Source organism: Chiloscyllium punctatum, chromosome 10 (assembly GCF_047496795.1).
Source record: "Chiloscyllium punctatum isolate Juve2018m chromosome 10, sChiPun1.3, whole genome shotgun sequence".
Classification (NCBI taxonomy): domain Eukaryota; kingdom Metazoa; phylum Chordata; class Chondrichthyes; order Orectolobiformes; family Hemiscylliidae; genus Chiloscyllium; species Chiloscyllium punctatum.
Genome location: NC_092748.1, coordinates 95352658 through 95375151, shown reverse-complemented (window position 1 = coordinate 95375151; position 22494 = coordinate 95352658). Strand labels below are relative to the sequence as shown.

Below are 22494 nucleotides of genomic sequence, written 5' to 3'. Positions count from 1 at the left end.
CCCACTAAGTGTCAGAACAACACAGACATTGATTGTGAATGATATGGAGTATCATTCACGGATGCTCACACTAGACTAGTCTCAAGGTAGCTTATATTCTGAAGTGAAACCTGCAGCTTTATTGTAAAGCAACAACCATTAAATAACACAATTTTTATGGTGGAAAGAAGATCATTTTAAGAATAAGCTTACACAAGTTTCTGCAGCTTGACACTTTTTTCATGCTCCTCCATTTTTAATTTGTCAAAATCAGAATTCAATTTCTCCTGCTCCAGCACAAGCTTTTGGTTCAAACTGTTGAATATGAAACAAAAAAAACAGGAATATTTTAGCTTTACTGAGATTGCGACTGCTTGCATAAAAGCATTCGAGCATTAAAATTGACAAAATTGCCAATAATTAACAGTCAACCCATAGAACGTCATTATCTTTTCAATGTGACAGCAGTTAGCTGGACAATTCCCTTAAGATTATGCCATTTGATTCTACATCCTTTTTCTAACCAATTCAAATGTCTACCTCCCACCAACTGAATCAAAATTAAATCAGAACAATTAGTGTTTATGTTGTTAAATACAGAGTAAAATGCACAGTAATACAGAGGCATAATTACTGTGTTTACTGGCTCACAGCAAGTGTGCTCAGTAGTGTTTCATTCCAAAGTGTATAATTTCAACTTTGCACTAGGAACCATTGTCTTTCACTGTGCTAGTAAGGTTATTACCTTGTATATATAAATTAGCGCCATCATAATTTACTGAATAATGTGATTACTTCTATGATTTACATATAAACATGAAGGAATAAATATTATAGTTTCAACTTAAAGATCTTTACATTATTACAGCCAAAAGAATCTTCTGACCTCTGTCATTTTAGTATTGGAATAGGTTAAGGTTGCACAATTGCATGGATAAAAAAAATTCAGTGATGGTTATTCTGGTACAAGTAACACCCACTATCCGAAAGTAGAGCGTTCCCAGGAAACCTTTTGCAAGCCAAAAATGGCATTAAGCGAAGTGCATGATTTATATGGGAAAAAAATCCCGCTGTTTATCATAAATGTGAAAATCCTCTTCAGATTCACGTAAACAGGTACTAATGTAGGTCTTTTGTAAAAGCGAAATTCTGTAAAGCAAGAATTCGAAAAGCGGGGGATACCTGTATTCGAGTTCATTACAATGATGTGCAACTGATAAAATACCCCGAAAGTGAAGGTAAGATGGATGAGAGTTCAACTCCTTTACAAACATACTCTATAATCTTAGATGGTATGACAGTTATACTGTCAATGGAATGGCCTTTAGGATGAGACGTTAATTTCATGCTGTCGGAATGACCTGAAAGCCGCTAAACACTTTGCAGGTGGGTCCCGATTCCAGAATTTCCAATATCATTTCCGGCTATCCGATTTTCAGGAGTGTCCCCTAAAAATGTGAGCCTCGATTCATGTGCCTCCACCTGTTATTCTTGACTTGGCTGGCTCCATTGCAGGAGTACAGGTAACTTCCAGCCCTCAATAGTTCTCATGACGTAGGGCTAGCTTTTAAAGGGCTTTTGAAAGCTAACTTCAAAATGTCCTCCTCATGTCACCTTTGCTAGTTATCCCCCATTCCCACAACCTCTTCAGGTGCCCCTTGCCATGCCAAACCACTTCTGCGCCCATTGGTACACTATAACAATATAGAACCATTAACATTACGATGACAATAAGATGTGTTTTTTTTAAAAAAGACATTCATTCATTACATTCCATGCTATTAAAACATTCTAATATAACCCAAAAACAGTGTTAATGATCTTAAATATCAACAGCGAAAGCTGTAAGCATGTGAAACCTCTTAACCATATACAAATAAACCTCATAAAACTGATGGTAAAAGTTACAGAACTGGAGCTGTCAATCAAGCAAGAGCTCAGGTTTTCATCCTAGAAATAAATGTCTGGGTTCTGAGCCAAACCTCTTCATGTTTTCTTCGTTGAGAGGTATTTTTGGTTTCACTGATTTTGGTAGCATTAAAGGATTGGCTGTCAGCTCCCACAAACAAAATTTCTGATTGTATGGAACAGCTGACACCAGCCAGTTAGTGGCTGAGAGCATTTAATCATATCAGATATCCTCTATGGATGCAACATGGGTCCCCAGCAACTTGCCTATAAGGAGAGGGGAACTCCCATCGGTAGCACTTAATCCAGGTCGATGCCATAATCAGAAAAGCATTGGCAAAATTTGACACAGTAAAGGTTTATAGTTAAATTAAAAGCTAACAAATCTAGAGAACACAGAAATATACAGTAAGTTAGTTAAATGTAGGAAATAATAGATGGTTGTAAAAGCTGGAAATGGACAATTTGAGGGAAATATCCCCAACTTACACCACATGCACCTGCCACCAACTCAGGCAATGGGAAAGGTGGTGTATGGATTTCCCATCTTGGGCAGATGTGAGACACTTCATTATAATTTTTCAATCACAGTAAGCTAAGAGCCTGACTTCATTTAACACTTGCCAGAGTGGTTTCACAGGACCCTGTCAGAGAGACTGCAGCAGCCAGTTGCAGAAGGTCAAGTGCATTTTGCAGTCCATTTGGTCAAGGTAGACCCACAATGTTATTGGGGAGGGAGTTGAAATGTAAATGCTTAGTGTGTGCTCCATGTGAGTTGTAAATGCTGAGTGTGTGCTCAATGTAAGTTGTAAATATGTGATGAATGGAATGGAAGCAGAGGGTGTGCAAATTTAGAATATGAAGTAATCGCAGAGTTCAGCTTTGATATTCAAACCAAAATCTAACCGAATGCCAGGATTTGAAAACAGTTCAATAAAAGTCACGTTAAGGTTTTATCATGTAACAATATACTTTTAAAAGTGCTCAGTTTTCCATACTACAAAACAAAAGGTAGACTTGCATTGGAAAGGGTACAGAGAAGAACAACAAGCCTGATTCCAAGAGTAAGAGGTGACTAAGAAGAACAAATTACAGAAGGTTAAGTTTTAAATATTAGAATGGAGAGGTTTCAGAGTGGAAGCGTGCGAACTGTGGAGAAAGTTAATAGAATACCATGAAAGGATTCAAAGTAAGTATAGGGAATGAGGTAATGCATCTTGGAGAAAGTGAAGGAATTAGATTATGAATGGAAGGGGTGGCTGGTGGAACAGAAATGTAGGGGTAAAAGGCATTATCGCACAAAATGCAGACAATGACACAATGAATATGGAATCAAGACAAAACGTTAAATTTGTATAAGGCAATCATCAGGCCACAATTGTAAACTTTTTGTACTCTATTATGAAAAGAAAACCTTGCCTACAAAGAGAATGCTGTGCACATTCACCTAGGATGATACTGGAGATGAAGAACTACTCTTACAAACAGTGACTAACCAATAGGATTATGCCATGAAGCAGAGAAGACACTATCTCAAAGAAATGTAGCTCAACACATATAGAATCAAATAATAATTTGACAGATTTAAAAGGAAAAAAACTATTTTTACAAGCAAATAATTTCATTCAGTAACTTGCAAGAAAGAATTTACATTCATTTTGACATTTGTAAGATGTTTGAAAATAATTAGCAGCCAAACAATTCCTTTGAGGTAACTGTTAGCATCAAAGCAAACAGGATTAACTAGTTTATACTCAGCAATGTTCCACAAACAGCTAAGTTAACAAGCAGCTAACCCATGTAGTTGTGCTTGTTTAGCATATCCGCTGGGTTGGACAGGAGTAAGACTTCTCTGATATTTGAGTAGTGCCATGGGATCTTTTACAGCAACCTGAACTGGTAGCTTCAAAGACCAGTAATGCATTGAAGTATCAGCTTAGGTCATGTGCTGTGAAGCCTGAACTGAGAGGGAAACCTGCAAGTTTCTGATTTTGATGAGAAAGTGCTGCTAATCTCTCATCTACATTTTATATGAATATGAGATACTTGCTGCAAGTGTGAAGAAGAAACAGGTAATAGCTGAGCCAGAACCATTGCATGTTTGAAGGAAGGATAGATAATCATTTAAAGGCAAAGAATTTACAGAGGTTTGGGTGACATTGGGGCAGTGAGATGATCATATTTATTTTTTTCTGTATTGAGAAGTCTATCAGTAAGTATTTTCAAAATAAGCCAGGAGAACAACAGGAAAATTGAATTTCTTTTATTCATAAAAATTTACTTTACTGTCCATCTTTAATTGCCCTTGAGGGAGTGATAATAAGCTGCATATCAATGCAGGTGCACATGGAAGGTCCTTTTAGGTCTCTAAGAATCATAGGATCCATGCAATGTGGAAGCAGGCCATTCAGCCAATCATGTTCACACTGACTCTCCGACCCAGACCCCCACCCTATCCCTATAACCCTGCATTTCAATAGCTAACCCACCTAGCCTATGGACACTTTATCATTGTCAATCCACCTGACCTGCACATCTTTGGACTGTGGGAGGAAACCGGAGCACACAGAGGAAATCCAGTCAGACACAGGGAGAAGGTGCAAACTCCACACAGAAGTTGCCCGAGGCTAGAGTCAAACCTAGGTCCCTGACTCTGGGAGGCAGCAGTGCTAACCAATGAGCCACCATGCCACCCCAGGGGGATGCATCATGGTGAGGGGAGACATCACTGCAAACTCATTTAAAGGGTCTATGAACTTCAATTATCACCCAATCTCTACAAGAAACATTTAAACTGTATGGTCATAGTGAGGTTGTCCACTTATAGTGAACCACTTTCTGAAAAATAACTGAGTGGCTTTCTAAGCCACAGGTAAAAGTCCGTCATGTTGCTGATGTGGATCTGGAGTTGCATGTAGGCCAGGCTGGGTAAGGATGGCAGACTTCCTTCCCAAAAGGACATTACTGAACCATGTCTGCTTTTATGATTATCTGGTAGTTTTATGGATATCATTCAGATTTATTGAATTTTATTGAACTTAAATTCCCCAACTGCAATGGTGGTATATGACCTGATATCTTCAAATTATTAGCCCAGGTCTCTGGAATTACCAGTCTGGTAGCAAAACCATGATGCTATCATACCCCTAGTTGATGAATAAATATAGAAAAGGCATGTGCAGAAATGTATTTGGTGATGATTATTTGTAATATCTGTCAACAGAGTAGTAGATATAATAACATTGGTACTGTTCAAAACATTATTTGATGCTGTAATGGGGAAATTAGATCCATAGAGAGATGAACTATCCTGGATTAAATAAGCTTTTCTCAGTCCTAATTTCCCCTTGGTTCACTAGCCTTCTTACTTGGTCCATGAGAGTATCTAATTCAACACCAGTCATTTCCATGAACAGAACAAAAATGTCAGCTTGTAGGTGTATAGGGATAGACTGGGGAAACTGGGTTGCTTTCACAAGAGCAGAAAAGCCTAAGAGATTTGATAGCAGTCTTTAATGCAACTGCATTTTAATATTTATATTTAAAATATTCCAATAAAGGAATTCTCAGGTTCTGACAAATACTTACTCCCTTAGCTCATCAATGATTTTTTGTTTCTCATCAATTTCATCCCTCAGGCGAGCCAGCTGTTTCTGATGGGCTTCTCTATGGTTCTCCATTTGCTCTTCCAGAGTTTTCTAGGCAAAGACAGCAAATGAATGAAGAGTTATTACATTTCTGCTGCCTATCTATGTTAGGACTCATTCGTCCACACATGCAGAATAACATCTCTGAGACATTATCTACTTGGTCAAATGGCATACAAAGTACCATCCTCCACTTCTTCATCTTGCATGCAGAGATGTGCAATCACAGATTTGGCAGAAATGGTTCAAGTCTTGAACTTTTAGAGATGAGGGGATTATACTGGAGGGTCTATTCATCACTTTTTTGTCGAACATGTTCAATTCTCAACTATGCTCATTCAAGTGGTTCCATGGTAAAAAATATTATGACAACGCTTTCAAGTTAAGGTAGTGTGAAAACATTAGACATATAAAATCCTCTTTTCCTGAATTTTTTGCACAAAGTACTCCTTTTTTCACACAAGCAAGAATCCCATTTTGAATCATAGAATAATACAGATGAGACCCTTTGGCCTATTTATTCTGTACCACCAAAAATATATTACTACCTACCTTAGTCCCAACTTCCAGCACTATGCCCAAAGCCTTGAATGTTCAAACACTACAAATGCTCATCCAGGTACTTTTTAACAGTTGTGACGTGCACCCCAAATGCCCACTAAGCTTTGCAAGAAAGCGTTTTTCCTCTTATCCCCTCTAAATATCCTGCCTTTTGCTTTAAAATTATACCCTTGTTAAAGAGCTTCGATTAAGTGGAACAGCTGCTTTCTCTGCCCCGCATAATCTTACACACCTCTATCAGATCCCCCTTCAACTTTCGCTGCTCTAAAGAAACAAACTAGGCCTATCTAGCATCTCTTCAAAGCTGAAATACTCCATTTCGGGCAACATCCCAGTGAATCCCCTTTACCCCCCACCGTCCAAATGCTATAGTGCAGTGACCAGAAGTAAACACAGTACTGCAGCTGTGTCCTAACCAAAGTTCTGTACAGTTCCAACGTGTCCTCTCTGCTTTTATAATCCATGCCACAATTGATAAAGGTAAGTGTTCCATTTACCATCTTAATTACCCTATTATCACGTCTTGCCACCTTCAGGTATCTGTGGACAAGAGCTCAAGGTCCCTCTGTTCCCCTAAGCTTCTAGTGTCCTTCCTTTATTCTCTAAACGCAAATACTGTTAAAACAATGAAAGCTCTAATTTGAGAGAACTGTAAACTATGCATACAGTGTAGAACCACAAATTTGTTAGTGTTTTTTCTGAGGAATGAGTGATTAGCTGGCAGACACAGAGAAGTATGAAGTAATGCATGTTGGTACAAAGAACATAAAGAGACAGTATAAAATAAAGGGCACTATTCTAAAGGGTGTGCAGGACAGAGACACCTGGATATACATGTACATAAGTCATGAAAGATACCAACCAAACGACACCAGGTTATAGTCCAATAGGTTTATTTGAAACTGCAAGCTTTCAGAGCACTCCTTAAAGCTTGCAATTTCAAATAAACCTGTTAGACTATAACCTGGTATCATTCGATTTTTGACCTTGTCCACCACAGTCCAACTCTAGCATCTCCACATCAGTAAATGTAACAGGACAGTAGAGAAAACTGTCAATAAAGCATACAGTATTCAAGGCTTTATTTAAAAGGACCACACACTACAAGAACAGGGAGGTTATACTGAAGTTATGTAGGGCACAGTTTAGATCTCAGTTGGAGTAGTGTGTCCAGTCTTTCACTCCACACTATAAGCAGGTCAGGAATGCATTACAGAGGAGTGCTGGAAAGGTTTTAAATGTACAGCAAAACATCTAGAAGAAGTGTTGAAAGTACTATGTTGAGGTGACACACAGCAAGATAAATAACTTATAGTTAACCAAATAAAGGCAAGATATCGCAGAGCTCTCAAACAATCACAGAGAATGCTGGAAAAACGCAGCAGGTCTATAGAGACAGAAACATAGTTAATATTTGCGTTTGATATGACTCTTCTTCAGATCTCAACTATTACCCAAAGTCTGGTTATCAGCATACCACAGAATCATTTCATCACAGTCCTCAACGTGTGGCACATTTGAGTGCAACATCATTTTATCAATCATCTGCCAATTTAAATTTGCAGATTGGGCTCCAATAGCAATTCCAGGATCCAAGTAGCTCTGTGTGGGACCAACAAGGGGGTGCCCATCAGGTCAAAGTAGCTGCAAACAAGGTCTCAGTTCAGTGAGGTCCAGCCAGGTCAATGTTCAATATTTGCTTTTGGGTAAGTCTGAAACTTTGACCCATCCCTTCCTAAACCTGGCCTCTCCCCCTAGTTTCCCAAAAGGATTTCCTCCTTCAGGAATACCCTGCCCCTGATTTCTGGAACAGTTTCCTTGAATTCCTGGTAGCTGTCTCCTGCTGCCTGAATTTACAAGCCAGGCAGTAGCTTCTCAGCAACCTGCCATCCATTTTCACCAGGAGAGCGGATGTGGCTAAGATCCGGCCATGAAAATAAGCTAAGCTACCAAACCTGAGGCCAGCCCACCCTCCCATGGGCGTAAGTGTCCATATATGAGTGCGACATTCTAATTTTGATTTGAAGGTGTGGCACGGGGGTATGTGACATGGTGATTAACATGCCAACCACTCCACCAAGAAAACTTAGTAAGGAAACTAGTCACATTTGTTACCAGCTAAGATGGCAGGCGATCGTGTAGGTAGCAAGTTAAGGCCCTTAAACAGCCATGAAATGAATGCTTACTGGTGGCAGGTTAAGAAGCTCACTCATGGACCTTTTCACTCAGAACTTAATTAATGAGGTGACAGAGAGGGCATGTATATGTTGCACGGTCCAATTTGGAGAAGGTCATACTCAATTTTGCCATGGTATGGGAACATATTGGCAAACAGTGTCACTAATTCCCAAGACGTCTGGTGGAAGAGAGTGAACTGAAAGTAAAGAATTACTACTGTTCTTTGTTGTTGCCTAAGATGGCAAAAGCATGTCAGGTTTGGAAAGTGGGTTCAGTGGAAATGTGAAGCAGTATACTGTATAAAAATGGTGACAAGGTAACAGCTGAAAGTGAATCATTTCAGCTGAGCATCAGATTCTTCTATTAATTGATATTCTAGTTGCTAAAAACACTGTGCACTGGAGAGAAGCTGCAATCAAACTCACGCAGAGATCAGACTTTTTTTGTCCCATACTTAGGTATCAGGTTTCAGAACATGAGTCATAAAACATGCATATTCATGCGTGTCATCCATATCATTACCTTCATATCATTGGCATCCTGAAGCATAGTCTGATGCTCCTTTTCTTTGTCTTGGAAGGTCACTTCATGCATCTTTTCTGTTAAGCAATTTCAAGAGGGAATTAGCCACATTCGCACAACAGCACATCCAAGTACTGCATGTCAAACTGTTTTAAATTCACAATCGGAACAAATATGAATTTACGATGTTTGAAGCATTTTTTAAAAAATAATGCTGGTTTGTTATGCTGAATATTTAAAGCTACCACAGCATTTGAAAAGTTGTCACAGTGCAAGTAACAAGTCAGTCCTATTGAAGAATGTAGGGGCGTACATTTGTATCAAAAGTAACAGAAGCTTCAATGAATATGGATTGAAAGGTGATGACATTCAAGGCAATGGGCCAAGTGCTGGAAAGCCGGATTAATGCAGATAGGTCAGTACGGACTTGAGCTGCAAGGCTTCCTCTGTGCATGAATAATTATAGATATCAGTTAAAAATACTTATTCTCATATTTCCATAATAATCATTTCATTGACAATGTTACACAAACTCTTTTTGTTTCACCTTGTGTAAATTTAAGTATCTTTCTTTTCTGGAAAAAAAATTTTGAGCTTCCAGTCCCTTCAGTACATGTGGCACACTTGAAAGCAATTCAAAATTATTTGTGTAGATATATGAACACGCTGTGCTGTAAAGTGCTCAGAGGCAAAATAAACAGCAGCATCATGAGCTGATGATCATTTGGATAAAGGCATCGAAATTATTTAAGCCAGGTCAATGTGTACCTTGGGCACGGAGTTTCGCTATCTCTTCATCAAGTGCATCGTGAGACTCCTCAAGCTGCCTTCTTTTCTGCTCCACATTCTGCATGTAATCTGTCAGCGATTTTATTTTGGCTTCATGCTTGCAAAAGATGAACAGCACAAAAAGTAGATGTAAAAGTGTGCATTACACAAATCACCAGTGTGTTTGGAGCCATTTAATAAAAGTCTGATGCTAAATTTAAAGCTACATGTAACCTGGATCTTGGACAAAACTCAGTATCAGAACTCCCTCAGTAGAGATGGGTCCCTTCCTAACAGCATTGCAGATATTCACTGACTTGGTCACACTTATACAATTCACTGTAAGACATGCAGACAATGTCATAGAGATGTACAGCATGGAAACAGACCCTTTGGTCCATGCTGACCAGATATCCCAACCCAAACTAATCCCATCTGCCAGCACTTGGCCTATACCCCTCCAAACCCTTCCTATTCATCTACCCATCCAGATGCCTTTTAATTGTTCCAATTGTACTAGCCTCCACCATTTCCTCTGGCAGCCCATTCCATACATGTACCACCCTCTGCATGAAAGGTTGCCCTTTAGGTCTCTTTTATATCTTTCCTCCTCACCTTATACCTATGCCGTCTACTTCTGGATTCCTCCACCCCAGGGAAAAGACTTTGTCTATTTATCCTATCCATGTCCCTCATGATTTTATAAACCTCTATAAAATCACTCCTCAGCCTAGGACACTCCAGGGAAAACAGCTCCAGCCTGTTAAACCTCTTTCTATAGCTCAAATCCTCCGACAGTGGCAACATTCTTGTAAATCTTTTCTGGATCCTTTCAAGTTTCACAACTTCCTTCCAATAGGAAGGAGACCACAATTGCACGCAATATTCCAACAGTGGCCTAACCAACATCCAGTACAGCGGCAACATGACCTCCCAACTCCTGTAATCAATACTCTGACCAATAACGTCTTCTTCACTATCCTATCTACCTGTGATTCTACTTTCAAGGAGCTACGAACCTGCACTCTAAGGTCTCTTTGTTCAACAAAACTCCCTAGGACTTCACCATTAAGTGTATAAGTCCTGCTGAGATTTGCTTTCCCAAAATGCAGCACATTTATCTCAATGAAATTCCATCTGCCACGCCTCAGTCCATTGGCCCATCTGATCAAGATTCTATTGTACTCTCTAAGGTAACCTTCTTCGCTGTCCACTACACCTCCAATTTTGATGTCATCTGCAAACTTACTAACTATACCTCTTACGTTCACATCCAAATCATTTACATAAGTGTACTGGACGCAGCACCGTTCCTTGTGACACTCCACTGGTCAAAAGTCTCCAGTCTGAAAAGCAACCTTCCACCACCACCCTCTGTCTTCTACCTTTGAGCCAGTTCTGTATCCAAGTGGCTCATTCTACCTGTATTCCATGAGATCTAACCTTGCTAACCAGTCTCCCATCAGGAACCTTGTCAAACGCCTTACTGAAGTCCATATAGATCACGTCTACCACTCTGCCCTCATCAATCCTCTCTGTTATTTCTTCAAAAACTCATTCAAGCTTGTGAGACATGATTTTTCATGCACAAAGCCATACTGACGATCCGTAATCAGTCCTTGCCTTTCCAAATACATGTAGATCCTGTCCCTCAGGATTCCCTCCAACAACTTGCCCACCACTGACATCAGGCTCACTGGTCTATAGTACCCTGGCTTGTCCTTACCACCTTTCTTAAACAGTGGCACCACGTTAGCAAACCTCCAGTCTTCCGGCATCTTACCTGTGACTATCGTTGATACAAATATCTCAGCATTGAACACAGCAATCACTTCTCTAGCTTCTCACCGAGTTCTCGGGTACACCTGATCAGGAACTGGGGATTTATCCACTTTTATGTGTTCCAAGACATCGAGCACTTCCTCCTCTGTGATATGGACATTTTTCAAGATGTCACCATCTATTTCCCTACTTTCTATATCTCCCATGTCCTTCTCCACAGTAAACACAGCAAAATACTGTATGAGAGCATTTACAATTTCTCGTACTTCCAGAACAATGGTAGAAATGCTGACATTTTATCCATTCATTCAGCGATAACTTGATACATCGCAAATTAGGACGTGCGCAGTTACAATTTTGTAAGCAACACAATGATGACTTCTCCGTTTATTATTTAGAATCCACCTTTTTCATCCAAGAAATATAGTCCCACTGGTCCAAACACAATCACCTTTTCAAACAGAATGTAATGTGTAACAGTGCCAAACCACATTACATGCTGCTGACCACCCACACTACTACACTTTTATACTGAGCACCATTTCCAAAGGAAGACATTAATTGATTGTCAAGCCTGTAGTGTATAGGAGCAGTGGACAGGGGAGCATTCAGAGAAACTGGACACTCCCAAGAGGAAAGAAAATCACTTGTGGGGCCATAAGCCGTTGAACAAGCACATAGCAACGTTAAAACATTACATTAACTAGCATGAGAGGTTCTGTGGCAGAGTGACAGAATCCCAACCTCTGGGCTGAAGGCGTCAGGTTTAAGTCCCATGCCAGGATCATTCACGACACAATTCAATCAGCCCAGAAACCCTTCTAACACCTCATTATTTCACAAAGGAGAAAGAGATGTGTGCACTTTAGACAGGCTTTTTAAAAGAACTTTTGAGGCAGAGCTTTGCAATCCCCAGACTCAGTAAATGCTGTTTGCACTCAGCTGCCATCAACATGTTACTAGTGATCAGACAGTGTCTGATTTCAAAATGTTGCCCAATATATTTGAAAAACTTAGTTGTGGGACGTGGGCGTCGCTGGCTGGCCAACACGTATGGCCCGTCCCAAGTTGCCCTTGAGGAGGTGGTGGGGGTGAGCTGTTTTCTTGAACTACTGCAGTCCACCGGCTATGGGTTGACCCACAATGCCATTAGGGAGGGAATTCCAGGATAATGCTAAATTATGTAATTGCACGGAATCTGTTAAACTTCTACAACCTCTTTTGCAACTTATCATTTATCAGGTCGAGCACATTCTCATTGCGGGAGCAAGGGAGAGGAGTAGGGGTTAGAGGGAGGCAAAGATAAAACGGGAAAAGATGAGGGGAAGGTGGAAGGAGTGGCAGAGGGACAGCAACAGTGATGCGGGAGGTGAAAAGTCCCAGAGAATGAGGAAAGAGCGGAGGGGATAGGGAGGAAGAATGAGGAGAGGGGAACGAGCAGGGTAAGAGAACCATTACAGTACCAGCTGCTGGTTGAACACTTCATAATATTTTCAGCAGCAAAATGGATGTGAAAAAAAACATGAACATTTCAGTCATATCGACCACATTTAGCTTGAAAAGACAACTGCAATTCTAATTAAATTTCAATGCAAAAAGATCCATTAATCATCTGTTACATGACAGGCATTCCTTCATTATAAGACACAATTAGTGGAGACAGAAAACATGCACACACTCACACAAACATCATTTACTTTGGGTACACCAACATTTCCATCAATAAGCTCTAACTTGGCAGTCACCAATTGTTGAAGCCTAATTCTAAGAATCCTGCAGCCTGAAGGTCCATATTAGTGATACAGGCATAAATTTAAAATATTTTACAAAGTGTGAATATTGTGGGCGCTAAACAAGCATAATCGTGTGAAATGTTATCTCAAAGTCTTGAGAGACACATGGGTAAACATCAGTCTGTACCGATGCAGCAATGGGGCATGGTATGAAACACCAGGCAGTGCAGAAGCAGAAATGTCAATTGACTAGTTCATCCACAACTCCTCAGTGTTTCACTGTATTACACCATTGACTGCTAGCTTACAGGTTCAGTACTTTTTATTGTGTCAGCTCCTGAAACCAAGCAATTTGCTATTTTTCAGGGTGATGGAGGTTGGCATTGGGAGAGATAAGCAGATGTTTATGAGAGGAAAGGAGCAAATCATTCTCTTCCGATACTCATACACATCTGAACAATCCTCTGAGCAGAACTGTCAAGAGGCACGTCAGCGTAGCACAGGCAGTACTTGGCTGGCATCTAGCTAGAATATCAACTTCCTTCATCTTATTGTGAAAAAGCTACTGATGCCCTATTTAAAAGCAGACCCCATTTGTAATGAACTTTTCCAAACATCTTCAAGTGGAAATCCGCTTCAGGTTTTACAGGAACCCTTTATTAAAAATTCTGGTGAATAAAAATTACGATTTTGATGTCAGCACAACCTGCACTTCAAAAAACCCAAACTCAGTCAGAGTGATTGCTTTTCTGAAGGACTTTGTTGGTTGTAAAGTACCTTGAGATTGCCAATGGCTGTGAAACACGTTTTCTTTAAGTTGAAGCGTCGGTGCTTAGTAAAATTCAGGCCTCTTTGCTACATATAACTTGCCAGTACTAAGAGGTTTTTTTTTGGAAAATCGATCATATCAATCACACACAGACACACACACACACACCCCCTCCCACAGACACACAGACACACACACACACGTTTCCTCAAAAGTATATCAAATTGTTGATTATAATCCAATTCTTTTCATCTGTTTGGATTGTAGACAAGAGGTGGGGATACTGCAAAATTAATTAGGCATCATATAACTCATGGCACATATGCAAGACAAAATTAACTAAAAACATTGAAGAAAATTCTAAAACTTTCAGATTTGGTTACAAAACCTCCAATATTCAGGTCATTAAAAGTGATGTTCATTTTCTGTGCTTTGCAACTATAGTGGACACATACAATCTTATCTCAGGGGGAACTGTGGGGAATCTTTATCAGATAAAGACATCAGGCTCCTCCTCTGTGCACTTTATTGGATCTTCCTTACCATTGAAATGGTGGGATGATCTGATCTCATCTGGTTTAGACCACTACCAACATTGAACTTTACAGCCAATGTGTTTAAAATGCACACAGAGGATTAAAACACAACTTACAGTTTACAGGGGTTGCTTGGCTTCCATCAGTCTTCACAGACTATTGAATCAAGCAGCTTATTTTACCTCACTATTTATCGTGGCAGCATCAGTAGCCCATAAACCAGCTCCTATTTGTTCTGGGAGCTTCCATTTCCCATACCTGAGACACTAAGAGCTGACACGCTGCTAGCTCACGCTCATTCTCATTCATTTTCCTGTTGCAGTCCAGCTGGGTACTCTCCAGCTGTTTGGCACGTTTCACCAGGGTCTTGACCTCAGATTTCATCTTGCTAACGTACAGACGAGCAACCGTGAATTCGTCTTCCAGGACTCCATTCATTTCGGCCATCTGGAAGGGAGAGAAGTCGTGGTTAGACTGTGAACATCAATAATATGACAACAGTTAGAAGCTTCCTGTCTCTAAAATCATCGGGATAGGGAAATAGTCCCACTCTTTCATCCAGCATACTGCAATAGGAAATATCACAACCATGGTGTGATATAAATGCTGCGGTAGCTCTTTGGGAAAACACATGGTGCTTATTTGAACCCACAGTCCAGAAGGTTTAAAACTAAAACAGTATTATTACTGGATTGTTAATATAGAGACCCAGGTAATGTTCTGGGAATCTGGATTCAAATCCTGCCATGGCAGATGGTGGAATTGAATTCAATAAAAATCTGGTGACCATGAACCCAGCTGGTTCACTAATACCCTGAGGGAAGGAAACTGCCATCATTACTTGGTCTGCACTGTGTGTGACTCCCGACTCATAGAAGTGTGGTTGCCTCTAAACTGCTCTCTGGCCTGGGCAATAAATGCCAGCCTCGTGATGCCCTTATCCCAAGAATGAATAAAAATAAATACAATGTCTTGGCTGTGCTGATTGACCCATCTCAGCCAAGTTCAATGCCCTAAAGTAGGACAAGTAGAAGGGGAAGGGAAAGGAAAAAGCAGGAGGAAGAGTAAAGAAAAAAAGATGGGGGGAAATGACACAAGGGGAGAGAGGACAGTGTGGAGTAAGGTCTTGACTAGTGTTTGCCTAACTATCCAGAATGAGGGTACTGTCAGGTCTCCCTGGCAACACTCACTGACCAGCACTTCAAATGAAAAGTGGGTGTGTTCTGTTTTGTTACTGAAGATTGTTTGTCATTTGGAATGTTACGTAAGCAAAGAGCTGCCACATACATACAGCACAGCAGGGGAAAGAGACCTTTATTTTCAAAAAGTGCATTTACTTGTTTAACCTCAATTGATAGGTTACGTGAGAACTGTTTTCACAGAAGGTATGCGCCAACCCTCATGCCTTTACTCCTTCCAACAATTACGCACCACTTTCAGTTTCACATATTATGCAAAGCTTTATTTAGTCCATAACTTTGAGCTCAAGAAATACAATATTTCGATAAAATGCCTCATCTCAATGAGAAAAGGTCTTCGAAACTGTACAGGACAGCTCAGACTGTTGATATGTTCATTATAAAAACAGAGCAAATTTATATCTGGCTATATAAAAAGATTTGACGTTTCGGGCCTTCTTCAGGAAGGGCTTATGCCCGAAACGTCGATTCTCCTGTTCCTTGGATGCTGCCTGCACTGCTGCGCTTTTCCAGCAACACATTTTCAGCTCTGATCTCCAGCATCTGCAGTCCTCACTTTCTCCTCCTATATAAAAAGATTGCCAATTATTCTTAACATCCACGTGATCATTCAACGATTAAATGCAAATGATCATGATGAATGGCTTGTCCTCATCTCAGATTGGGTCAAAAAGGACATTTCATTTTCAGAAATATATTAAAAATCTCCTTTAAGTTCTTCAAAAAGGAAACACTTGTTAAAAAAACTCAGTCAAATCTCAGTGCCAGAGACATCTGAGAATTGGCAGACTTGTTTCAGAGATGAAAGTAATGTTGCAGTTTTAATTCACCAGCACTTAAGAGATTCTGCTGAACTATGCTAAAGGATCCATACTAAGTAGGATCTTTTGCATCTAAGTGTTTTTTTAAAAAATGGGTTCTGTGTACGTGGAAGATTTTCTGCGCACAGTTGTGAGAAAATGCACCAGGAGCCTCATTACATAGTACTGTCTAAGTTCAACCAGCAGAGGGAGCTAAAAGCTATTCAAAGAAGATTACAAACAAGCTTGAATCTTGAAATGGTCATGGGCATTCAATGACAATTTGTATGCAGTATTATGTAAAATACAGAAAAATTGGGAAAAATAATCATTTGCCCTCATTTATGGATAACGTAACTCAATTCAGATCCTTTGAGAGGCCAATCAGAGTCAGTGAAAACCTGGTAAGTGGAGAGGAAAGTTAAGCCTTTATTAAGATGATGTTTAACTGCAGGTCTCCAACTCCTCAGGAAGCAGATAATCTGATTTCAACATTATCATTTTATCTTTAATAATAATGGAAACAGAGTAAAGTACTGTATATAAGGAATTTGTTTCCATTCATTGTGAAGAATGACGCTTTTAAAGAATGCACTGTGTCGGTATTGAACATTATCCACCCTGACAAATCCTCTCCAGCACAGGCTAGGTTAAAATACAGTGCAATGTTGTTGGCACGTTGGTGACAAAATAGCTGAAGATCAACTTTAGACAGGCTGGGGTGCAAGTCCAAACAACTGGAGCCTGTTCCCTGGATGTGTCCCTGGTTCCCTTATGCCCGGAATCCATCCTGTTAATCCTGGAGTTGGAACCTTGCCCCACTCCAACCCACCAGGAGAAAGTGAGGACTGCAGATGCTGGAGACCACAGTTGAAAAATGTGATGCTGGAAAAACACAGCAAGCCAGGCAGCATCCGAGGAGCAGGAGAATCGACGTTTCGGGCATAAGTGCCTTGCAGATATGTTTTCATCAGTCTGTTCGGGTATAAGTTTCCTGAAGAAGGGCTTATGCCCGAAACGTCGATTCTCCTGCTCCTCGGATGCTGCCTGGCCTGCTGTGTTTTTCCAGCATCACATTTTTCCACTCCAACCCACCCCCAGCACAAAAATGCCCCTGTGAATGTATATCGGGCTGAGGCAAACGTGCTTCTTTGGAGAAGGGTCCACTCACCTCATCTCCATTGACGAAGGCCAATGCAGCATCCTCGAGGGGGATTTTTACCGCACCCTTGGACCCAGGTCTGGTTTGGCGTGGGGAAGGTCCTGAACAAATGCTTCTTGGCCAGAGAGCTGCCCCTTTCTCGGCGCAGGGCTGTCATTGTGCTGCTGCTGAAGAAAGGGGGCCTTCATTTACTCAAGAACTGGCGTCCAGACTCCCACCTCAGCATGGATTACACAATCTTTGCCAGGGTGTTGTCATCTCGCCTGGGATCCATGATGGATCACATGGTCCACCCATACATGGTTCTGGGCTGAAGGATCCACGACAATGTCTATCTGGTCCAGGACCTGATCTGTTTTTCCCAGAGGACCGGTCTCCCGAGCACCTTCCTGTCTCTCAACCAGAAGAAAGCATTCGACAAAGTCAATCATGTGTATCTGCTCAGGACTCTGCAGGCATTCTGGCTCGGGACGCAGTTCATTGCCCAAAGCCGACATTTGTACACTGCCGCAGAGTGTCCGGTGAAAGTTAATGGGCCCCTTTGCTTTGGGAGAGGAGTACATCAAAGCTGACCCCTGTCCAGCCAGCTGTATTCCCAGTGCGTGGAGCCTTTCCTGCGCCTCTTTCAGAGGAGGTTGTCGGGGCTGGTTCTGCGCGGTGCGGGCATGGAGGTGGTCCTCTCAGCTTACACCAACGACATGCTCCTCACTTTCAGTGACCCAGCTGACCTGGAGAGGATGCGCAAGTGCCAGGCCATTTACTCGGTGGCGTCTTCCGTCAAGATCAATCGAACCAAACATTCTAGACTCATGGATGGTCCATGGCAGGTGGTCTCTCTGCCAGAGGAGTTATTGGGGTTTAGCTGGAGTAACCCCCCCCCCCCATCTCCTCTATCTGGGGGTCTACCTTAGACTGCCTGAGGAATCCTGGACAGTGAACTGGCAGGAGCTGGAGGCCAAAGTCTTGGCTCGCCCCAGGCCGCTGCACAGGACTGCTCCAAGTAGTGTTTTACCGGAGGTAAGGGCTGGTCATAAACCAACTAATGGCCTTCACGTTGTAGTATTGACTGGTTCCTTTGACCCCTCCTCCTGGTTTTGTCCCAAAAGTCCAGAGAATGTTGATTCATTTTGTCTGGGACTACAAGTTGCACTGGGTTACAGCAGAGGTTCAGAGTCTCCTCATCAAGCTGAGCAGTCAGTCGCTCATGTGCCTCTGCACCCAGGTGGTGACTTTCCACCTTCAGACCCTGCAGCGATACCTGTACATTATGTCTCCCCCAGACAGTGCGCCCTGGAGACACAGTTTAGTTGCCTAGTGTGCAACCTCAACTGTGACACATAGCTACTTTCTATTAACTGTGAGGGTCTGAAGGTCGTCCTCAGGACAGTGCCTGTCTTCTACCAGGATCTGATCAATATCTGGAACATGGGCGACTCATGCCAGGTCTTCCTGCCATCAGGAGTAGCAGCTATCTTGTGGTGCAGTGATAGTGTCCCTATTCTTGGACTGAGAAACCTGGGTTCAAGTCCCACCTGCTCCACAGGTGTCTAATAACATCTCTGAGCAAGTTGATTAGAAAAATAGATTTAAAAATTACAAGGCACCATTAAGGGGCATTTGTGGTACGGTGATAGTGACCCCACCTTGAAGACAGAAGCTACTGGTTTGGAAAAAAAACAATCTTTCGTCTCTCCTCAGCCGTCTGCACATCATTGCAAGTAAAATCAGCAATGGAGCATAACAATCAGGAAATGTTTAAAAGGTAATTTTGGTTTAAGAATACTTTCTTCATATATTTAAGAATAGCAGATTGGTACAGGTTTATTAGCAGTATTGAAAATGAGATAATGAAAAATACATATTTTTAATCACAGTGTCAATTCACCGTGTTTGAACAATCTGCCTAATTTTTGCTGATTGAAAATTACCTTTTGAATATGGGTTAAGCCTTCAGATTTGTGAAGACTGCATAGGACGTGCATATTGATAACAATGCAATGTCCATATGCTCATTTGAGTTTTCCAGCTTATTCACTCATGTGTCATTGAGGAAGCCACAGACTGCACTTTCGTATTATGGTGATCTAGATCTGCCATGATTACATGAATCAGTCGTTGAACTTATGAACTCAGCAACACACACATTCAGTTAAGTTTTAACAACACTATGTATGGCCCAACAGATGGTGTTGTTGTGGAATCCCTGCAAGGCTCCGCTCTCACAGACATCTTTGTTGGATTCTCCCGAGAAATATGTTTTCAATGGAAAGACACCTGACCTTCAACCCTGTGCATATTTCCAATATGTAGATGATACGCTTGTGATATTTGACTTTGCAGCTGCATGTAAGAACATTCCGTGTCTTAAAGGACATGCTGAATGAGCTCCCTCATCCTGAGAAATCAGCCAGAGGGGTGGTGAATACTGGCCATTACCAATTTACTTTCATTGGTGAGTATACAAATTGAGATACACATGCTAAAAGATTAGCCTTATTGAAAAACCTTGTAAAAAGGGCCCAAGCTACCTGCTCACTGTGCAAACTTCATGCTGAAATGGAGAGCATCAAAAACATCCTATCGGATATTGGCTATCCTGATCAGATCTCATATAAACTCATAAAAATCCTAAAGACAGCCAACCTCCTCCTTAAAAGTATTCAGACTATATCAGATTTCTTTGGATCATTACAGTACCTGAAAAGTTTGAGCAAGAGGTGAAGCTAGCTATTTCACACTGCTTGAACATAGCAACAGAAGCAGTGTTCATCACTAACAGAATGCTGCAGACAACTAAAAGGTCATTGTGCCTATTGCACAAATATGGTACATGAACTTTAGTGCTGCTATGGGATTATGAAGTGAGATATGGGCTTGTATTCTCTAGAGTTTTGAGGACTGACAGGAGATCTCATTGAAATTTAGAACATTCTTACAGAATGTGACTGTGTAGATGTGTGTAGGATGTTTCCCTGCTGATGAGGCTAATACCAGGGGACAGTCTTGGAACAAGGCAGAGACCTCATAGATGTGTGGTGAGGAGGAACTTCTTCAATCAGTGTGTTTGAAATTCGTTACCACAGGGGGCTATGAAAGCTCAATCATTCAGCATGTTTAAGACTAAAACTTATAGATTTCTGGAAACTAACCATATCGATGGAGCTACGATAATGCAGAGGCAAATTAACATATTAATTAACACATTAATTAACACAAATTAACACAGCCAAATGGGTAACTTCTGCTCCTATTTTGTGACTTCCTATATTGTTAATACATGTCCAGATCAAACATTCAAGAATATTCTCAAGGAACCTACCATTTTTACCTCACTGTTGCCAATGATTCCCCCTATTTCACCCAGATCCTTTAGCAAGATATTCAGTATCTCAGTTGCTCGCTTTTTCTGGTGGTTACTGAGCTCCTGAAGTTGGTTGAATTCTTTCTGAACAACCACTAAAGTATTCTGTGGAAAAAAATAAGTTGGAATGAAAATCTGCAGGTTAAGAAGAAAATCATTTGACACAAACTTTTTAAACTGTTTTAATTCTTCAAAAGAAATGAAAAATATTTCTTAACATCATAAAATAGACCAACATTAGGAAGTCATTTAGCCTATCGAGTCAGTGCTGGGCCTTTCAAAGCAGTCCTGTTAATCCCAACTTTCTCCATTTCCCTGCATTTTACTTTTCTCCTTGAAGTAAATATCTACTTCCCTTTTGAAAACTACTATTGAAACTTCCCCATCATCTAGCATTGAGAGCAGCTCCCATTGGGGTGGCATGGTAGATCAATGGTTAGCACTGCTGCCTCATAGTACCGTGGACCCAGGTTCAATTCCAGACTTGGGCAACTGTCTATGTGGAGTTTGCACATTTCCTCCAGTTTCCTCCCACAGTTCTCATCGCACACCAGTTGAAAACCACTGATCTGGAATAAGGCTAGACAACTGCGTACTTCCACTCTTCTCCTAAACAAAGGGCATTGTTAAACTGGAGAGGATTCAGAAAAGATTTACAAGGATGCTTTTGGGAACAGATGGTTTGAGATGTAAAAATAGACTGGAAAAACTGGAATTTTTTTCACAGGAGGTTAAGGGGTGACATTAATGAGGTTTATAAAATCACGAGGGGCATGGATTAGGTGAATGACAAGGTTTTTTTTCCCTAGGGAGCATATTTCTAAGGCGAGAGGAGGACGATTTAAAAAGGATACGAGAGGCAAATGTTTTAACAGAGAGTGGTTTGTGAATGAAATGAACTGCTGGAGGAAGTGTTGGATGCAGGTACAGTTACAACATTTAAAAGACATTTGGATAAGTTCACGAACAGAAAAGCTTTGGAGGGATATAGACCAAGTGTAGACAGCCTAGTTTTGTTTGAGAACATGGTCGGTGTGGACTGGTTGGACTGAAGGGTGTGTTTTCATGCCATTTGATTCTATGACTCTATAACAGCAAAGCCAAGACAATTACCGTTTTTTGCGCCAGTTCATCAGTCAGCAGCTCATTGGCCTTCGACTTGTCCTCCACCTCCTGGGATTTCTGGTCATAGTTGACAGCCAGTTCTTCCAGGGCCTGAAGCACTTCCTTCACCTCATCCTTAGCTGCTTCATTTTCCAACTGCAACCGGTTCAGTTCCTCTTGGATCTTCTCATAATCTCTCCTGGTGGAAGCCAACAGCTGGAAATAGCCAGACATTTTAAAAATCAGTTTTAACCAGACCAAGGCCTTCATGGAAATTGCAAGATGCTCAAAATGTTTTACTGAAGACTGGCCATGCTAAATTGCCCATAGTGTTAGGTAAGGGGTAAATGTAGGGGTATGGTTGGGTTGCGCTTCGGCGGGTCAGTGTGGACTTGTTGGGCTGAAGGGCCTGTTTCCACACTGTAAGTAAGTAATCTAATCTAATATCCCAAAATAATGACATCCAGTACCTAAATCCCCCTCAA

At 41.1% G+C, this 22494-nt stretch overlaps 1 protein-coding gene across 1 annotated transcript in view; it reads right to left on the bottom strand.

Annotated features, from left to right (window-relative positions):
* Window positions 1–22494, bottom strand: part of LOC140482376 (kinesin heavy chain) — a 210553-nt gene that overhangs the window by 46385 nt on the left and 141674 nt on the right. Inside the window, exons 14-20 of the mRNA XM_072579763.1 lie at window positions 22019–22225; window positions 20864–21010; window positions 14642–14830; window positions 9564–9681; window positions 8796–8872; window positions 5476–5585; window positions 193–294 (exon numbers count right to left, since the gene is read on the bottom strand). Coding sequence (XP_072435864.1) covers window positions 193–294; window positions 5476–5585; window positions 8796–8872; window positions 9564–9681; window positions 14642–14830; window positions 20864–21010; window positions 22019–22225 — 950 coding nt within the window. The remainder of the gene's footprint in view (window positions 1–192; window positions 295–5475; window positions 5586–8795; window positions 8873–9563; window positions 9682–14641; window positions 14831–20863; window positions 21011–22018; window positions 22226–22494) is intronic.